At 42.1% G+C, this 21,257-nt stretch overlaps 2 protein-coding genes across 3 annotated transcripts; both read left to right on the forward strand.

The window, feature by feature from the left end:
- Positions 1-5,931: 5,931 nt before the first annotated feature.
- Positions 5,932-19,302, forward strand: atp5pf.L (ATP synthase peripheral stalk subunit F6 L homeolog). The gene is given in 4 exon segments (NM_001086457.1): positions 5,932-5,950; positions 16,555-16,743; positions 17,392-17,516; positions 19,184-19,302. Coding segments are annotated over 3 exon segments (324 nt in total). The 5' UTR covers positions 5,932-5,950; positions 16,555-16,573; the 3' UTR covers positions 19,213-19,302.
- Positions 10,724-16,533, forward strand: LOC108707890 (lamina-associated polypeptide 2-like). Of its 2 annotated transcripts, none has more exons than XM_041581585.1 (2): positions 10,724-11,880; positions 11,959-16,533. In XM_041581585.1, exon 2 carries the CDS (start codon positions 13,424-13,426, stop codon positions 16,145-16,147), a length of 2,724 nt encoding a protein of 907 aa, XP_041437519.1. In that variant the 5' UTR covers positions 10,724-11,880; positions 11,959-13,423; the 3' UTR covers positions 16,148-16,533. The 2 variants fall into 2 exon arrangements, with proteins under 2 accessions (XP_041437519.1, XP_018101450.1); XM_018245961.2 differs by having other exon boundaries at positions 11,959-14,307.
- Positions 19,303-21,257: the final 1,955 nt, after the last annotated feature.

A 21,257-nucleotide genomic window follows, 5' to 3' on the forward strand; every position in this document is an offset into this window, starting at 1 on the left:
GGTGGGCGTGATGATATCAGGGGCAGACACAATGATGTCATGGAGTTATGATGCTGGGTCAGGGTTATTACATCACTTATATGCAAATTGCTGGATTTCTGTTCTGTTTTAAATGGGACAGAACGTTTCGAACAGAAAGCTGTTTGACAAACTAAGATGTCCAGTTGAAACCCAGACGGCTGGAAACCCTACCTCTATATCTGATGAGTAGGGTTGCCACCCGGCCGGGATTTTACTGGCCTAGTCGGTAAAACACCCGCCAAGGCCGTGGCGGTATTACAAATTTACCAGCAATGTTGCTGCCGGTAAATTTGTAATATCCCTAACTAAAGCCCTTGGCCCGGCCCAATCTGCTCAAAACATACCTTTTTTTCGCCGCCTGACCAATCGCACGCCGTGGCCTGCCCCCTTTGATGTCATGCCTGCCCCTTTTGACATCACATTCCGCCCCCTTTGCCGTCAAGTGCCTGGCGAAGTGCCTGGAAAGAGGGCACGAAACGCGTAGGTTTTCCTCACCAACCCACTGCCAGAAGCTCACTATATGTGCCAAATAAAGCCGCAAGAAAATTGAGCATTACCGTCTCTTGTGATTCCTTCGATCAGCGCCGTGTAACGGGGTAAATCTGTGTATACAACCTATTGTTGCCTGGGCTTCTCTACAAATCTTCATATACTGAATGCCCATATGGCATTTTCAGTTTTTGTAGTCTCTTGGAAAGTCATTTATGGATCAGGGAAAATGGTCCACACACTACAGCACAACAGATTTTTTTTCTACTTTGGTGAAGTGGGGTGTGTGTGTGGGGTGGGTGTTACTGTTTGCTTATTCTTTTGTACTTCTGTTTAAGCAGGGTGCTCTACTCACTTCCTGTTAGAAGGCCACAATGTTCTCTGGCAGTGAACAGAAGGAAGTGAATGTGAGATAACATGCTTCATTGTTCCTGATAAAAAACATATCCAATGTGCTCTCATCATTTCTGTTAAATATGTAAGTACTCATATACACCACTCATTGCCATAGGTGTCTGCAGAAAAATTTCCAGGGGGGGGGATAAGTAAGCTAATATCAAACAGGGTAGCATCCAACTGAAGATGAAATTATTCATGACAATGCAGAAGATAACCTAATTCAGGCTTGCCTTGGCGTGGGAAGTAGGGTTGCCACTTGTTCAGGTTTTGATCCGTACAGTTCGGTTTTTCAAAGGCCTGTTCAGGTGTCAATTTTCTGTTCAGTTTTTTAGCCTTGTGAAACCCGAACAATAAATAAAAGAAATTTAAATACAAAGATACTCACCTCATTTCTCAGAAACAAAATAAGAAATTGTTTTTCTAAATTAGCATTGCTGTATTTCAGAGCTTTCTGGATAACTTACTTCTGTATAATAGATACCATACCAGTATTTAATGGACTGGGCTTACAGAATATAGATAGATATAGGGTTTGCACCCGTGTGGTTTTGATCTTTATAGCTCAGATTTTCAAAAGGCCTGTCCTTTCAAAACTTTCTGTCTGGTTTAAAACATTGAGAAAACGCACATAGTAGAGTCCTGCACCAGGTCGGGTACCTGCAGAATACCCGCAAAGTGTTTTGAGCAAAAAGTCCCCAATTCCCTGGCCATAAGGGCAGTCCGCGGTTAACCCGCTGGGTACCCGGCATAGGTGAGGGCTTGATTCCTCCCACCCTCCCATGTGGTCCCAGGAACTTTATTCCCCTTTCCTGCAGTTTTGGCATCACTTCTGGTCCAAAGTGACGTCACTTTCGGTTTTGTGTGTCCCCTTGGTCGGAGGGTAAGTTGGGTGATTGCGGGTAGGGTTTGGTAGCAGATTAGTGGGGGAAATTTGCAGGTTGGGGGTTTGGATTGTGGGTCATGGATCGTGGGTATGAGTCAGGTACGGGTATAACAAAATAGAAACTGCGCAGGTCTCTAGCACATAGCACAAAGTTCAGAACACATGGCTTATGGGTACAAAAGGTTGGGGGAACGTCTGCCTTACAGTGTTTTGCCTAAATATGCAAATAACTGGCACCTAGTGAAGCATGCATTATTTGGTTGTTAACGCCACGTACATTGGAATGGCAGATGCAATGTCATTCATACGAAAAACTGACGAAAAAAAACCTGTGCTGCAACTTGTGTGTGATTTACAAAACGCAGATGCTAATTTGCGCATGTCGCAGTAAATCGTGTATCTGTTTTGTGCTTTGCAGATTGCAAGGCGCCTACAAATGTGCATGGTTATCAGCCAAGGGAATTGCTATAGACTGCCTGTCATGCCAACTTCCCTATTAATAACATTGGCATCAAGAATCAGTTTTACAAGCTAGGCCTGTGTTGCTAAATAATTTTCCTTTGCATAAAAAGTACCCACTGTATGTGCTTCGGAACCCTGGAGCTTTATATGTGCTGGGGTTGTCAATACCTACTGCCACTTACTGCAAGATATATGTGGTGCCAAGTCAATATCCTACCTTGGGACACAGTTTATCATAGATGTCAACTCTTTACTTTGGTGAGTTTTGGCCACTCCATTGTCATACCTCCTGCTCTAAACAAACCTTCCTCTATTGCAGGTAGATTTAGGAGAGTTTATGCAATTTGCAGTGTCAGCTTTAATTTTGTGTGCAAGCCATAGGGCAGGGGGGTGCTGAAGCCATATCAGAGTTGACACGTTTGGATTTGGATTACCGGATTTGTTCACCTTTAAATTAACTTTTAGTATGATGTAGAGAGTGATATTCTGAGACAAGTTACAGTTGTTTTTGATGTTTTATTATTTGTGGTTTTTGAGTTATTTAGCTTTTTATCCAGCAGCTCTACAGTTTGCAATTTCAGCAATCTGGTTGCTAGGGTCCAAATTACCCTAGCAACCATGCATTGATTTGAATAAGAGACTGGAATGTGAATAGCAGGAGGCCTGAATAGAAAGATGAGTATTAAAATGTAGCAATAACTACTTACAGAGCATTTGTTTTTTAGATGGAGTCAGCGACTCCCATTTTAAAGCTGTCAGAAGAAAAAGGCAAATAATTAGAAAACAATTGAAAAGTTGCTTAGAATTGTCCATTCTATCAGATACAATGGGGGTTATTTATCAAAGGTCGAATGTTAGAGTACAGGTAGTCGTCCTTGAGTTACATACACCCGACTTACATACAACTCATTCTTACATACAGAGGCAATTACAGTAATGTACTGTGGTTTGCTTGGCCTTTATAAGCTTTAATAAACCACCTGCCCAATCCCCTCTGGCATGTGTTGTCTACTGCAGAGCACAGAAAGGTACAATAAATACTATGTTAAGACAAACATCTGTCTAAATTGCATTTAATAAGTAAATGTATATGTTTCAACTTACATACAAATTCAACTTAAGAGCAAACCTTCAGACCCTATCTCACATGTAACCAGAGCCAGGCCAGGCCGGCCAGGCGCCCTAGGCAACCTGGCTGGCCCCAGCGCTGACTTGGTGCACACATGGACGAACATACACGCATGTGCGTGAATGGACGTTGGCACGCATGTCGTTAACAGACGCTGGCGCACATGCGTGAACAGATGCTGGCGCGCATGCGCAAGAGGACGCTGGCGCGCATGCGCGAAAGGACAATTGCACGCATGCACGAATAGATTTTTGCTGCATGCGCGAACAGACGCTGGAGCGCATGCGTGAGTGTACGCTGAAGCGCATAAGTCAATGGACAAGCTGACAGTCTAGAGAGGAGTGAGGGGACCGGACTAGGGGTAGGCAGGCGGCCTACGTGCCTGGCGCCCCCCCAGCTTTGCGCCCTAGGCACTTGCCTACTCTGCCTACCCCTAGTTCCGGCCCTGCATGTAACCCAGGGACTGCCTGGGCTACATTTTTTTTTCTCCCTTTGGAGTCTATGGGGCGCCATTTTCTAAGCGAAACTTGGCAAAAATTTGACTCATCGCTACTATTAACAAATAGCTCAAGTGACCTCTGACTCGTAGGTTTTAGGTGAATAGTCGTATGAGAACAGTTTCCAGGGTCGTGTGATAAATTTTACATTCGAACAGGGTTGGAACTAGGGGTAGGCAGAAGAGGCACGTGCCTAGGGTGCAAAGGTGGAGAGGCTAGGGTTGCCACCGGTTCAGTTTTGACCCAGACAGCCTGGTATTTTGAAGGTCTGCCTGGGTCAAAACTTCCTTCCCAGTTTTCCAAATAAGGAAAACCGGACAGGATTCCCCATGATTGACACGGCGATCGGCCATTAGCCCCGCCCTTCTACGACACTGCCCTGCCCCATGCCTGGTCTCCGCCGGTTGGAAAGGTGGCAACCCTAGGAGGGGTGCCAGACACCGTACCTCTTCTGCCGCCTTGCCCCTAGTTCAGACCCTTGTTTCCCCACCTGTAGCGGGAATCCCTTGTTCCGGGATGCATGGGTGGCTTCTGTGTGTGTCCGTTCGCTTGCACACACGCCCAACAGGAGGGGGGCCATTTAGTCGGCCGGGTTGCCTTGGGCATTCAAATTCAAATTTGGCGCTTTTAAATTCACATTTGAGTTTTGAGTTCCATTCAAACCTTACTAAATCTGCCCCTAAAATTTAACTTAAAGGAGAAGCAAACCCAAAAGTTAAAAAAAAACCCTACCCCCCTCCCTCCTTCCCCAAGCCTAAGTGTTCCCCCGGGCAAATGCCCCTCCGTTAGGGTTGCCAGCTGGCCAGTATTTTACTGGCCTGACCGGTAACAATGGTGCTTGACCCCAATGTTATTAATAGGGAAAAAATATAAATATATAGGAAGGCCGGTATTTTTTTCCAAAAATGGTGACAACCCTACCCTCCGTGCAGATTCTGTCCAGCGGAATTCAGGGGTTCCATCTTCTTCTCGTCGGTTATCTTTGGAATGAGACCGGCGTATCGGCACATGCGCAGTTGGACCCAGCGCCGTTTCTGGGGAAGGAGCAGCCTGAGGCGGCTCCTGCAATGCCGCCCCCCGCACCGACTTACCTGTCGGCGAGGGGAGGCAGGAACACGATTGCGGAGAGCGCAATTGCGCTCTCTAGCAATAGCGCAGCCAAACTGGAAATTCGGCTCTTAAAGGTGCAGGAGCGGCTTTTTGCCGCCCCTGGAATCCTGTCTGGCACTGCCGCCTGAGGCGAGCGGCTCAGCTCGCCTCATTGGCGGAGCGCCCCTGGTTGGACCAATGTTCTGCTTCATGACAACTGCGCATGTGCCGAAACTCGCGATAATTGCCAAAGCGCCGGTCTCATTCCGAAGATTTTTTCGCAGGAACAAGGTGGCGCCCGTGAACTCCGATGCCCGAATCTGAACAGAGGAGTAAAACATTAGGGGCATTTGCCTGGGTTAATACTTAGGCTGGGGTGAGGGGGTCTATGTAGGGTAGGGTTTTTAACTTTTGGGTTTGTTTCTCCTTTAAAGAAGCACCCCTTCAGAATTCAGGGACAGGTGTATAAAATGCAGCTAGAAGGGCTGCGCGGTTTGCAGTTGCAGTGTAATATTAATAGTAATCAGTGTCACATTAATAGTAATCAGTACAAGCCCACATTTATCAGACATAATATCTCTGAATGTACCCGTAAACTTAATTTTGCCTCAAGGAAAAATAGTGCAGCTCCGACACTAGATTTATTCAACTATGAAACCAGTTACTAAGAACGCCCGTAGGGAATGTATTTTATTTGCTGAGCGTTATTTGGAAACAGACGCACGGCCTATTCATTCAGCACCAGCACAAGTAGGTTCTCTCTAGTCGCTGGTGACAGCAACTGGCATACAGAACGTAGTTTATATCCTAAAATGCATTCCGTACACACCAGCAGCCAACCACCTTTCTTATGAGGTCATCAGCTAGCGGACCACGTGCTCGTTCCCATCAGTGAAGGGCGGAGTCTTCGTGGCGTGAACTAGCGACTGCGTCATCACTGCGAGACGGACAGTGACAGGAGAGCAAGGTGACCGGAAAGAGGTGAGCAGCCCTCGGAGTCCTCTCGGTAGCCCCTATTAGTAGTAGAGTGCTTGAGGGAACAGCAGTAGGGAATCCACGGGGCTTCCATTCATTTTATTCCTGGGTGCTGATGTGTGAGTGCCGCAGCCTGCTCGCTCTTTTTTATTATGGCCGGCAGTGAATTAAGTTTCTTGTGCATATGCATGTATAGCTATCAAATATATATATATATATATATATATATATATATATATATATATATATATATATATATATATATATATATATAATACACAAGAGCCATCCTCATCCTGTAAATTATATCCTTATAAATGGTGCTTAGTGATGTCATTGGTTATAATTGGAGTTTAGTGATGTCATCAGTTCTAATCTGAGTTTAGTGATGTCATCAGTTCTAATCTGAGTTTAATGATGTCATTGGTTATAATATGAGTTTAGTGATGTCATTCGTTATAATCTGAGTTTAGTGATGTCATCGGTTATAATCTGAGTTTAGTGATGTCATCGGTTATAATCTGATGTCATCAATTATAATCTGTTTAGTGATGTCATCAATTATAATCTGAGTTTAGTGATCACACGACTCACTGAAACTTGTGTATTATAATTAATAAAGGACCCCCTGCTGCAAATTATAAGGATATTAGAAGTCACCTCGGAGTTCCACCTTAGGCCTCATGCTTTTATATTAGGTTGCACCGAATCCCCTATTTAGGATTCGTCGGAAGCCCCGAATCCTTAGCGAAAAGATTCGGCCGAATACCGAACCGAATCCTAATTTGCATATGGAAATTAGGGGTTGTGAAGGGGAAAATTTTTTTTTACTTCCTTGTTTTGTGACAAAAAGTCTTGTGATTTCCCTCCTGCCACTAATTTGCATATGCAAATGAGGGTTCGGTTGGGCAGAAGGATTCGGCCGAATCCTGGTTTCGGTGTATCTCTATTTTGTAAAATGTAAAATTTGAGGCCATTAAAAGCGACCTTTATATGATCATGGAACGCTTTGGGAACTTATAGGGGCAGATTTATTAAGGGTCAAATTGAAAATTCCAATTGTAATTTTCGAATTTTATTCATGGTCAAAACTGTCAAAATAGACTAGGGAATTTTCTCAACTTGATCTGAGTTTTTTTTAAAAAAAAACTTTGAATTCGATTTTCGAGATTTATCATACTCTGGCCCTTTAAGAACTTGTCTATTCGCCACCTAAAACCTGCCGAATTGCTGTATAAGTCAATGGGAAAGGTCCAGGGATCAATTTGGTGACTTTTGTAGCCTTCCTGACATTCTAGTTTTTTTTCAGAGAAAACAAATTCATTGAGTTTTGTATAATTTGAATCAAATTCGATTCGAGTATTCGGATCGGTAAAATTCGCCCGAGTTTTAACAATTCGATTTTGTCAATACGTTTCCCCCAATCTAATTCAATTGAATTTAAGGGAGTTTAAAAAACTCACATGAATTCGAAATTCAACCCTTGATAAATCCCTTGATAATATCCTGATATTGTACCATAGGGAGTCCATTATTCACTGTAACTTTTTGTAGTGAGAGTGTTTAGTGGCAGTTAAGTTACAGGCAGTTGGAGGTATTGCTTGGACTTTGAAGGTTAGTAGAAGGATTTTGTAACTGATCTTTGCCTAACAGGGAGGTCTGCTAAACATTTAAAGGAACAGAAACACCAAATTTTTTGAATAATTAATTCCCTGATAAAAGCTATAATATTAGGAAAAGGTGGCAATACACTAAGAGATGGGCGATATCGGCTGATCAGATCGTGGGCCCTAGGGCCCAACGATCGGATCATAATGAAGGGTAAACTGGAGGTCAGATCGCGGGACCGCATCAATGAACAGATGCGGCCGCGATCCGACTGGATTTTTAGTCCTGTTTGATCGACATCTGGCCAACTTTCAGCCAGGTATCAATCGGGGTAGCCCATTGGAGGGCCCCATACACGGGTCAATAAGCTGTCGACTTAGTTTGTCGCCAGCTTTTATTGGCCCGTGTATGGCCCCTTTAAGGCTTGCTTCCCCTTAGATTGTTTCAAATCTTCAGCTTGAATTTGACTTTCAAAGTGCCCCAAAGAAGAAAGACAAAAAGGCCTTTCTCCTATGGGGCACTTTGAAAGTCAAATTCAAGCTGAAGATTTAAAAAAACGCTAAGGGGAAGTAAGCCTTACCTATCATTATAACCATTTTGGGGAGAAATAAGTACTGGTCCTTTAAAAGGGATGGGGGGGACAGGTTCTTTTTAAGGTGAGAGCAGGAGGGTTCTAGTAGTGAACTTTTAAGTAGATGGAAAGTGGGGGAGGTTAAAGGGGACCCATCACCCAAAAAAATATTCAAAATATCCTATTTTATTACGTTATTCAAGCAAAATGAACTTTAATTACACAATATAAATTATTTTAATCTTGTTTCCGTCAGTCTGGGAATTAATAATTATAACAAGCAGGCAGGAGCCATTTTGTGGACACTGTTATTAAGACAAGCCTTGTATCTTCTCAAAATCTTGTTTGTGCACCAGAATGGGGGACCTGATGTCCATCCCCATGCCCTGGTTACACAATTAAATGGTGAAGAGAACTGGGGGAATGTGGGGAGAGCAGTGACATTTAGGAAGTGCTGAATGGAAAGTGAAAGTAATTGTCTGCCCCGCCTCTATGCCTAAGGCATAGAGGAGGGGCAGACAATATTTGATTGACAGCTGAAATTTTTAAATGAGCTTACAACAGCTATGAATGTTTAGAAATTGGATTTCATGTTTAATTTGAAAAGGACTTTTATTATACAGATTTTTGTGTCTGGGTGACAGGTTCACTATAAAGTCAGGCAGAACTATTAGCGGTAGGTTTTAGTTGGAGGATAGGAGGTGGAGGTATGTATGATTTAGTGCTTGCTAGACAGTGAAAACTGACTAATCTTAACTAATCACCATTTACATGCATCCAATTTGAAGTAGGGATGCACTGAATGCAGGATTAGGTTCGGTATTGGACCATGATTCGGCCATTTTGAGCAGGATTCGGCCGAATCCTTGTGCCTGGCTGAACCGAATCCTTAAAATCATGTGACTTTTCTTCACAAAACAAGGAAGCACACTTTGTCTGCGGCTCTTTTTTTCCTTCCCCCTCACTGATTTGCATATGCAAGTTAGGGTTCGGTATTCGGCCGAATCTTTCACAAAGGATTCGGGGTTCGGCTGAATCCAAAAAAGTGGATTCCGGTTCATCCCTAATTTGAAGATAATGTCATCTTATTGTACAGCAGGGAAGGAGTATGAGATACTGTAGAAGCCCGTTGGCTGCTGGCATTCCCCAACTGACATGTATAATGTACCCAAGTTTTAGAGTGATAAAACAACAAAGATTGAAAGTATAGTACTCAGCCTTTGACTTCATGAGTTTTGTTTTGCCTGCTAGGGTGTGATGAGCCAGACTGCTAACTCGGGACCAATACTCAGACTGATGGTAGTCTAGACCAATCAGAATTGGCACCAGTCACAATAAATTTGGGTCTCCATGCTGGATTTAAGTGATCTAAGTTTATAAAGTAAACATTTCAGAATTTTCAATGCAGAAATAAATGGTAATTAAAATAAGGGGTACCCTTAACCAGGTTATGAGTCACAAAGCTGAATCCCAGGGCTAGAGTCCTGCAGCGGGTTGTGTACCTGCGGGTTACCCGCAAAAAAAGCAGGCACCCTGTGGAATGAGGGGAGGATTTTCAGGTGCGGGTATAGCCGCGGGTCTCATCTAAATTTATTATCTTTTGTAATATTCTCTATATTTTACTCCTTTTAAAGTTTTACAAAACTTGTTTCTGTCCCGCCCACTTTTGATGATGTCACTTCCGTTTGCAGCGCCATCACTTCCTGTTTGATGGTGGTCATCGGGTTGCAGATAAGTTGAGGATCCGGGTCGAGTAGCAGATCAAAGTGGGAAAATATGCGGTTCGGGCTGTGGGTCTGGGTCGGGTCTGGGTCTTGGAAATTGGTTCCGCGTAGGACTTTACCCAGGGCTATTGCATATCTCTAGAATAAAAGTTCAAGAAACTGTGCTTTGAAACGTTAAGTTCAGTGGTTCCTAAATTGTTGGGCTTCCCCAGGTGGGTTGTGCTTATTTGCTCTCTTAGATACTCCTGCAACTTCACCTTGAAGGTCATTTAGGGTAAAATATGGACGAACAATTGTTTGCAATCTTAGAACTATGACTGATAGGGGTAACTGTGTCTGTACAGGTTGAAAGGGATACTGTCATGGGGGAAAAAAAAATTCCAAAATGAATCAGTTAATAGTGTTGCTCCAGCAGAATTCTGCACTGAAATCCATTTCTCAAAAGAGCAAACAGGTTTTTTTATATTCAATTTTGAAATCTGACATGGGGCTAGACATATTGTCAATTTCCCAGCTGCCCCAAGTCATGTGACTTGTGCTCTGATAAACTTCAATCACTCTTTACTGCTGTACTGCAAGTTGGAATGATATCACCCCTCCCCCCCCCCCCCAGCAGCCAAACAAAAGAACAATGGGAAGGTAACCAGATAACAGTTCCCTAACACAAGATAACAGCTGCCTGGTAGATCTAAGAACAACACTCAATAGTAAAAACCCACTCACTGAGACACATTCAGTTACATTGAGAAGGAAAAACAGCCTGCCAGAAAGCATTTCTCTCCTAAAGTGCAGGCACAAGTCACATGACCAGGGGCAGCTGGGAAATTGACAAAATGTCTAGCCCCATGTCAGATTTATAAAAAAATCTGTTTGCTCTTTTGAGAAATGGATTTCAGTGCAGAATTCTGCTGGAGTAGCACTACTAATTGGTGCATTTTGAAAAAAACATGTTTTCCCATGACAGTATCCCTTTAACTTTGTTAGGGGCTAAGGGTTTTCATAATAAATGTTTAACTTAAACCTCAAAATTCTGTAATAGAGTGGTGTGGTAGTTCTCTATGTAGTGCCGCTGCCTTGCAGTGCTCAGTGTATGGGTTCGAATCCAACCTGGTCATTACCTGCAAGTAGTTGTATGTTCCCCTGTGGTTTTTCACCTGGTACTCTGGTGTCCTCACCTACACCTTTAAACACAGGCAGGTTAATTGTGTTAATTTGATTGAATCATTAAGCTTCATTGGGACGGGGGTTTTTTTGTGAACAATTTCTGTAAAGCACTGCATAAACATATCAACAGTATATTAATAAAGAAAACCAGCAGTCTGCTGCAAGCACTTTACTGTAAGCTGTTGTGTCAGGTGTAGGCAATGTTAGTTTTGTGCCACACATTGGCTTTAATAGTCAGAAATCTGTATTTCCTGTTCCTTTCACATGGCAGTGGGCACACAAAGGTTAATCCCTCCTGTCGTGAGAAAGGCACAGGAAGTGACGAATAAAAGGACTTCCCCCAGCTCTGGCGCCCATTCTTTTTCTTCCTGTCATGCAATACCCCCACAATGTACCAGCAGAGCCGCTCTCCTCTGTTTGAAGCTCCTCTGGCCGAGATACAGGTTCTCATGTGAGCCGCAGGAGAAGCCGGCGGGCTTATGGCCATCCGTTGCCTGCAGCGCTGTAAGTCGCAATGCCGATCTTCGGACGGCGCATGCGCAATAAGACGCTGATGCGCCCTATGACGTCACGCCTAACCCGGAAGCATGTGCGCACTTCCTGGTAAGATTTAAAGGGACGGGAGGCGTGGTATAGACAAACATTTCAACCATTTTATGCTGTTTTTTGTCTGGCGTCTTACTGCTGTTAAAAAGAAGCAGAGTGCTGGAAGTAGTGCATTGCTGGTCCCAGGTGTAAGTAGTTACCTGTGGATATGGATTAAATCACGCTGGGAGCTCAGGTTTGTTAAAATGACTAACCTGTGGTGTGCATATCTCTTGCAGGCTGTCTGTAATGAGTCACAGGCGTTCACACTCAGGCTCAAGGGGGTAAGCATAATCTAAGGAGAGAGCTTTTGGGACAGAACTTTCAAAAAGTAAGTAACTTTACTCCTTTTTTATTTATAGGAGCCCATCACAGGAAAATCAGCCAGAAAGAGGTAAAAGTTCCAGACGGGAGTGTACAGCATGTGGTGAACCAGCCATGCTGGATAAAAGGCTGTGCAAAAAATGCCTAATGGAGGCTAGCAATCCTCCCATAGAACAACTGAATAACATGATGGACTGGATGCAATCCACCTTCAAGCAATCCATGGCTACTATGGTAGATGAAGTCACGGGTAAAGTAATGCATAATCTGAGTAAACAAGGATGCATACCTGCTGCCAGTGCAGGTACGACAGCCGGATCATCTAGAACAGTACAAGAAAGAGACTCTATTTCCTCTGAAGGGGAAATATCAGAAACAGATACAGATGAAGCAGAGGAATCGGCTTTCAATATTGATTTTATTGAGCCTCTAATAAGACACATGAGAATCACACTAGACTTAGATGAAGATGAACAGATACCCAAACAAGATAAAATGTTCAGATCTAGAGTAAAGAAAACACAGGTGTTTCCGGTCCATGATGTGATTGCTAGCATGATCAATGCCGAATGGGAAATCCCTGACAGAAAAATGGGGGAATCTAAGAGGTTTAACAGAATGTTTCCTTTTTCAGAAAAAGATGTGAAATCATGGAATGCTGTGCCCAAAGTAGATGCGGCAATCACCAGAGTGGCTAGACGAACAACACTGCCCGTAGATGAGGGGGTTTCCCTCAAAGATGCCATGGAAAGAAGGCAAGATGCCATTCTAAAGAAGCTGTACCTTGCAGGAGGAAAGGCTTGCAAAACAACGGTAGCAACCACATCACTCACTAGAGCCAACAGCATTTGGATATCTGAGGTAGAGAAAGCAGTTAAAGAAGGAGCAGATCAAGATAAAATTCTGGACATAATTCAAGACATTAAAACAGCAAACAATTTTGCTTCTGAAGCCTCCCTTGAGGGAGCAAGGGTGGCAGCCAGATCCATGGGCCTTGCAGTTGCAGCCAGACGAGCACTGTGGTTGCGTCATTGGCACGCGGACTCTCAGTCCAAGCATAACCTCTGCTCCCTGCCATTTAAAGGAGAATTCCTTTTTGGGGAACGTTTAGATCAAATAATCTCCAAGGCGTCAGTGGGAAAATCGGCTTTTTTGCCGCAAGATCGTAAGGATAGAAGGAATTTCAGAAATCAGAAACCATCATTCCGGGATACCAAACAATACAAACCAGGAAAGCCCTTTGTCCATCAGCCCTGGAGATCCAGGTTTCGTAACCAAGACAAAAGAGATCAGAAACCTGAGAAGAAAACAGCATGAAGGTGCGCGAGCCCCTCTGGCCCAAGTAGGTGGCAGATTAAGGGCGTTTGGGACAGTGTGGGCTCAACATATACAAGATTCCTGGGTCATCAATACGATTGTGGAAGGTTATGCATTGGAACTGATGAATATACCCCAAAGAAAATTTGTGTCATCAGACAGACAGAGATCAGACCAAGACAGAGAATGTCTCCAATCGGTCATCATGGATCTCTTGGACAAGGGGGTCATAGAGGAAGTTCCAAAAAGAAGTCATTTTTCAGGAATATATTCCCATTTATTTCTCAGACAGAAACACAACGGTTTGATTCGAGTAATACTCAACTTGAAAAGTCTCAATCAAAATCTCCATGTAAGAACATTCAAAATGGAATCCATCAGAACAATTACGATGCATATCTGCCATGGAGATTGGATGGCAAAGATCGACCTGATGGACGCCTACCTTCATATTCCCATATGGGAACCACACAGGAAATTTCTGCGTTTCTTCATTTTGGGGAAACATTTTCAATACAAGACAGTCCCTTTCGGGTTGGCGACAGGTCCCAGGGTATTCACAAAGATCTTGGCACCTCTTTTAGCACACCTCCGTATGAAAGGAATTCAGATCTTTGCTTATCTAGACGATCTGTTCATAAAAGCTTCTTCATGCCAGTTGCTGACCGAGCACTTAAGGATTGTGGTAACCACTCTACAGAGTTGGGGCTGGTTAATAAATTGGGAAAAGTCACTTCTGACCCCAACTCAAGAAATATTGTTCTTAGGAACAACGATCAACACACAAGAAGGCCATCTGAGACTCCCCCTAGAAAAAATACCGGATATTCAATATCAAGTACAGCAGATTTGCGCAAAACACAAAGTTTCAGTGAAATTCTGCCAGCAAGTCCTCGGGAAACTGAGCTCTACAATAGACTCGGTCAAATGGGGAAGGATTCATACGAGAACACTACAGATGGAATTCCTAACACAATGGAGCAAGGGCCATCCAGAATCAAACCAGACCATTTCTTTATCAGAGAAAACTATACTATCCCTAGCTTGGTGGTTAAAAGAAGACAACTTGAAAAAACCAATATCTTTCATGCCAAAGATCATGGAGACAGTCACAACGGATGCCAGCAGAATAGGCTGGGGAGCACATTGCAGGAGACAAACGTGCCAAGGAATTTGGTCCAAGGAAGACAGCAAAAAGAGCTCCAACTGGAGAGAATTGAAAGCAGTCCTACTAAGCCTGATAAGATTCCACGAAATAGTCAGAGGAAAAGAAGTCCAGATAAAGTCAGACAACCTTACTGTGGTCAATTACATAAACAAGCAAGGGGGCACCAAATCAAAAACCTTATTGACCACGACCATAGCTATTTTTTCGTGGGCGGAAGAGAACCTAATAGGTCTATCGGCCTGTTACATACCGGGAGTCCAGAACTGCCTAGCAGATCAGCTCAGCAGGAAATTCCCGACAGTGGGAGAATGGGAACTCAGTCAAGAAATTTTCAATCTGATCAACAACAAGTGGGGTCCCTTCTCCATAGACCTGATGGCAACATCTCAGAACAAGAAGATCGCGACATTTTGTTCTTGGGGAAAGAACAGTCAAACGATATTTTGGGATGCCTTTTCCTTCCCATGGAAATTTCGAATGGCTTACATCTTTCCACCTCTAGCGGTGATTCCGAAAGTCCTCAAGAAAATCAGGACAGACAAGGCAAATGTGGTCATTGTGACACCTTGGTGGCCCAGAAGAGCTTGGTTTCCAACACTGATGGAGCTCAAACAGGAGGAGCCATTCCACCTTCCAATAGTTCCAACTGTTCTCCACCAGGGAATGGTGTTACATCCGAACCCAGGCCGTTGGGCCTTAGCAGCCTGGAAACTGAAAGGCTAAAGCTTAATCGGTTGGGATTATCAGACTCCACAGTATCTACTATCTTAGCCTCAAAGAAAAAATCGACACACCTAAAGTACGCCAGAACTTGGGAGGTCTTTATTGATTGGTGCAAAGCAAGAGGTCATGACCCTCTCAGAATATCTGAAGTCACCATCATAGAATTTCTACAAGCAGGCGTAGAACGCAATTTAAGTATTTCTACACTTAAAGGACAGGTGACGGCGATTTCAGCACACACTGACTTTCACTGGGCTTCGGGTATCCTATTGAAAAGATTTTTTCAGGGATTGAAAAAACTTTGCCCTATCATCAGATCAGAAGTTCCACCTTGGGACCTATCGTTGGTCTTAAAAGCGTTAATGGAACACACTTTTGAACCATTAGAGGAAGCATCTTTAAAAAATCTGTGCCTCAAAACAGTATTCTTGTTAGCAATCACATCTGCCAGAAGGGTAGGAGAATTGCAGGCATTATCAATTAAATCGTCTAAGCTATCCTTCTTTCCAGACAAGGTGGTACTCAGAACGGAAGATAGATTCATACCCAAAGTACCATCTAGATTTCATCAGCAACAGGAACTGATCTTACCTGCATTCTATCCGGAACCACAAAATCAACAAGAAGAAAAGCTTCACTCCTTGGATGTAGTCAGATGCTTACGAATTTACCTTGAGAAAGTGGCAACTTTCAGAAAAACAGATTACCTTTTGGTGACCATTGGAAGTAATAATTCAGGAAACAGAGCTGCTAAAAGCACGATTGCAAGATGGTTGAAGCAGTGCATCGTAACAGCATATTCATTACAGTCAGCACCTGAACCAGCACCTAAAGCACACTCCATCAGAGGGATGGCAGCTTCCTGGGCACTCAGAGCCCAGGTATCAGCAGAAGAAATCTGCAGAGCGGCCACTTGGTCATCTATTTGCACTTTTTCCAAACATTACAAGTTTGATACATATTCTAAGGATCTAGCCTGTTTTGGGCATTCAATTTTGGAGGCGGCTACTGCTGAATAAATGTATAATTGCATTACTTGGTCTATGTTTGTTTTGTCCCTCCCTAAATGCTTAGCTTGTTAAGTCCCTTTGTGTGCCCACTGCCATGTGAAAGGAACAGGAAAACTGAAAATCATATCATACTTACCGAGATTTTCATTTCCTGGACTGAAACATGGCAGTGGGCAGGGGCTTCCCTCCCAGGGGTATTGTAATCAGTCAGAAAGAATGGGCGCCAGAGCTGGGGGAAGTCCTTTTATTCGTCACTTCCTGTGCCTTTCTCACGACAGGAGGGATTAACCTTTGTGTGCCCACTGCCATGTTTCAGTCCAGGAAATGAAAATCTCGGTAAGTATGATATGATTTTCAGTTATCTGGATTTTGTATATCAAAAAAAGCTAAATTATCCTGTGATTTTTGCTTTACAGGTGAGCCATACTTCACATCATGATTCTTCAAAGGCTCTTCCGATTCTCGTCCATTTTCCGCACTGCGGTCTCTGTTCATTTGCGGAGGAACATTGGACTGACAGCCATCGCATTTAATAAGGCAAAAGAGCTTGATCCAGTGCAAAAACTCTTTGTGGACAAAATTAGAGAATACAACACAAAAAGCCAGTAAGTTACAACTAAAAAAAAAAAAATGCATGGACATTCCTTTGTGGCAGAACTAGAAATGTTGTGTTTTTTAGGGGTTTTGTTCAGCAGTTCTCCAGTTTGTAATCTGTTTGCTAATGTTTTCCCTGTGTGATTTCAATGACAAACTAAAATATGAATGATGAGTAAGTAATAAAATGTAATAAAACTGTAGCCTCACAGGGCAATAGTTTTTTGGCTGCTGTAGTCTGTGAACCCCAGAAAGAAGAGTTTCTAAATTGTAAATGATTGTGTTGTAACCATTGCTAATTTAATGGGTTTCCCCCTCCAAAAAGGCCTTTTGCATAATGCAAGAAAATTTAATTCTAAGCAGCTTTCAGCATAAATGAATTAAAGATCATAAATGGAATGCTACATTGTTTCAACAGTCAGAACCGGCAGTGCAGAGACTAGAAAGGGACATCTTTCAGTACTAACTACATTGTAATGCTTCTTTCATTATTCAAACAAAGTCATCATCTCTAATGTATAAGTAAATAATGTCAGTTATTGCTATTGTTATCTTTTGCCATAAATTGTGGGTGCAAGTATACATGAAATGCAGCAAACGGCTGAGACTACGCAGAGTTGCGCCACTTCTCTAACCGGCTTATTCGTTTTCTTTTAAAGGAAAGCTGCCGGCCCTGTTGATGCCGGCCCCGAGTACCAGAAGGAAATGAATGAAGATATCAGCAAGCTTCAGAGGTTATATGGAGGTGGAGACCTAACCAAATTTCCAGACTTTAAGTTTGAAGGTAAATTGAGCAAAAAAAGGGAAATTGCAACAAAAACTATTAACTGCTTTGTCCACAAAAACAGATTATACTTATCTTGCTTAGGGTAGGGACACACTGGGCGATTTGGGGAGATTTAGTCGCCTGGCGACTAATCGCCGCGACTTTCCACGACCAATCTTCCCCGAATGCCTCCCCTCGCTCTGCGCCTGGCTAAAATGAAAAATCGCCTGCGCTAATCACACGCGGCGATTCGTTTTCCGAAGTCGCCCGAAGTTTCCTCGTGAGGCAACTTCGGGCGATTTCGGAAAACAAATCGCCGTGTGTGATTAGCGCCGGCGACTTTTCATTTTATCCAGGCGCAGAGTGAGGGGAGGCATTCGGGGAGAAAAGCCGCTGCGATTAGTCGCCAGGCGACTAAATCTCCCCAAATCGCCCAGTGTGTCCCTACCCTTAGTGACGAGTGTGTGTGTGGCTGAGCCATATCTTGTCAATTAATGCTTACTAGTATATGGCAGTCAGGACGAGAAATGGCAGTCAGGACTTTTATGACCAAGACGGCAGTATAAAAATTTTTCAGCAAACAGGGAATATACGTAAAATACTTTTTGTCTGTTGTTTAATTAAGAAATAAAGGATGTTGTTATTTCCTGCACTAAACAGGGCAACAACTGATAGTAAGTCTCGTTCCAACGTCCTGGTTTGTACTAAAACAAATCACCAGTTCACCGAGAAGCCCTCTGGATAAACATCCTTAACGTCCATAGGCTGCAGCCTTTATTAAAGGACCAGTAACATCAAATTATTTTCTTTTAAAAATTCATTAGTATACAACGAAAAAAAACCCACAAAGGCAAATATAAACTTTGAAATCGCTAAGTCTTCATTAAGAAAAAACTTACCAAAACTCCGCTTGCGCTCCTCTTCTGAAAAGGCGACAGGGCGACGATCCATTGTGCGGCGCTCAATTTCTCCTCCCTGGTTATCTCCTATAAGGAAGGCAGAGATGAGAAATCGCTGCATGATGGATCACCTTTTCTGAAGAGGAGCGCTAGAGGAGTTAGCTAAGTTATTTCTTAATAAAGACTTAGCGATTTCAAAGTTTAATTTGTCTGTGTTTTTTTTACTGTTGTATACTAACAAATTTTTTTGATGTTACTGGTCCTTTAAGACGATGAGGAGCAGCTTGCTATACAGAGTACTTCTTAGTGGTGGACAGTGGCTCATTTAAGACAGAAATGACAGTCTTTGTTTTAATCTGCCTGATAAAAAGGTGATCACTTCTTTGTGGGGGGAGAAATTAGTTTACTACGTCTTCTCCATGAACACAAAAGGATTCTCCGGTGAGAGACATTAAACACGCTCTTCTGTGAACTTTTGTGATGTAAAATATTTTATCATTTTTATTTTATTTATTTTGGATTTCATAATTTTAGCAGTTTCACACTGCTAATGTCGTGGTAACTAAAAGAAATAAAATTATATAAATGACAAATAAATTACGAATTAAATTACAAAAATGCTCGGAAGAAATCAATTGGCATTGTTGCGTGTGAGTTTATATCCCCTTTAAATATTTTTCATCTTAATAAAAGTTATTTTATAGTTTTGATAGGAAGCATATAATGTAGTTTAATGCCTGGGGTTACATTAGCACATACTCATGTTTCTCTATGTATATTTTTCAGAACCTAAATTTGAGGAATCGACTAAATAAGCGGCCTTTCTGGAGCTCGCTTGGAATGTCCCTCGTTTCCTGGACTCTTGTGTCACCCCCAGTAGTAACATAATAAACCATTTTGGTGAATTTTCTGTATCTGATTCATATTTAAAAAAATAATAATAATAATAATAATAAAAAAAAAAAAAAATATATATATATATATATATATATATATATATATATATATATATATATATATATATATATATATATATATATATGCATAGACTTGGGCACACACTATAGTGCCAATTACCTGGGTGCTGAACAGGATAGTTGTATATTCATTCGAAAATGCTGACGCACACCAGGATTTTTCTTCAACAATGCTTATTTTATTGATCGACGTTTCGATCCCAGAGGGATCTTTATCAAGATAACAACACACTGAACTGTGAAACATTATAAAGACTCACCCACATGTGACCCAACACCAAAGCACCTCCCACAAATTCAATTGAGTGGATTAACCCTTTATGAGCCATATGAGGCAATTGGTTAATTGTGTAGGGTGATCTGGAAGACAAAGTGCATAGTGCCATAAGTTAAATATTGTTATTATATACATAAAAAAGTGTATTCAAAATTTAAAAGAAATGTTAAAACACTATATAAAATCAATGTGACTAAAAATCCTGTTTGCTTATTAAACAATTTATGGTTACATACTTCCTATTAATAAATATACAATAATGGCAATTACGGTTGAATAATTCACCTTATTAGGTGCCAATCCGGCCCAATATTATCGTCACATATAGTGGATTACAAAAATGAATTATATGAACAATATTCATTTAAGCCACTAGGGGCTGTTGTATTTAATGTCTTAATCCAGAAGACCTCCCTTTGTGACAGCAAGCGGTTCCAATCACCTCCCCTATTAGGTTCTGGTACCATATCTATACCCATAAATCTGAATGTAGGTAATCTATGCCCCATTTTCAGATAATGTTGTGGTAGGGGTAGATATATATAAATAAATAAATAAATAAAATATAATTTTTTTTTTTTTTTTTCAGTCTTTACTCCAATAAAAGGGTTTTTCACCTTTGAGTTAACTGGTAGTATGATGTAGAGTGTGATATTGTGAAACAACCTAGCAACCATGCATTGATTTGAATAAGAGACGGGAATATGAATAGTAATAAAAAAGTAACAATAAATTTATAGCCTTCAAACAAATTGTTTTTTTTTTTTTTTTTTTTAGAAAGCGTCAAAAGAAGAAGGCAAATAATTCAAAAACCTTAAAAGACCAATTGAAAAGTTGCTTAGAAGTAGCCATTCTGTAACATAATAAAAGTCAACGCTAAGGTGAATCACCCCTTTAATTGGTATTGAGACATTCCATTGTTGGTTGCGGGTATTGCATTTGCTTATGCAGACGTTTTACCCTCACTTGTGGCAAGTAGGAGACTGGTGCAAATAAGTTTACCCGGTACATTCAGGGCAAGGTTTGGCCAATCCCAGGTTCCCACAGAGAGTTTCTTCTGGATCTCATGGGATAGTAATTTGGGGTTATAAGCCCCGTTTGGTTTATTTCCAATGACTCCATGCGATTGAACAGTTAGACCTAAGGAACACAATTGGGCAAACTGTGTATATCTTGAAATAGTGTAAATGCTCTAGGGATGCACTGAATCCACTATTTGGGATTCAGCCGAATCCTTTGTGAAAGATTCGGCCGAATCCTTTGTGAAAGATTCGGCCGAACCAAATCCTAATTTGCATATGGCAGGAATGGGAAAAGTTTGAAAAAATATATCACTTCCTTGTTTTGTGATGAAAAGTCATGTGCCCCTCCTCGACCATAATTTACATATGCAAATTAGGATTGAGTTCAGCCTAGGGCTGCCATCTTGCCGGTATTTTACCAGCCTAGCCAGTAAAACACCTGCCAAGCCCGGGGGCAGTATTACAAATTAACCGGCAATGTAGTTGCCGGTAATTTGTAATACCCCTAAAAAAAAAAAAAGCCCTTGGCCGGCCCCCAATTTGCTCAGAAATTACCTGTTTTTTCAGGCTTCTGGCCATCGCGC

This window comes from Xenopus laevis, chromosome 2L (assembly GCF_017654675.1).
Source record: "Xenopus laevis strain J_2021 chromosome 2L, Xenopus_laevis_v10.1, whole genome shotgun sequence".
NCBI classification, from domain to species: Eukaryota; Metazoa; Chordata; class Amphibia; order Anura; family Pipidae; genus Xenopus; species Xenopus laevis.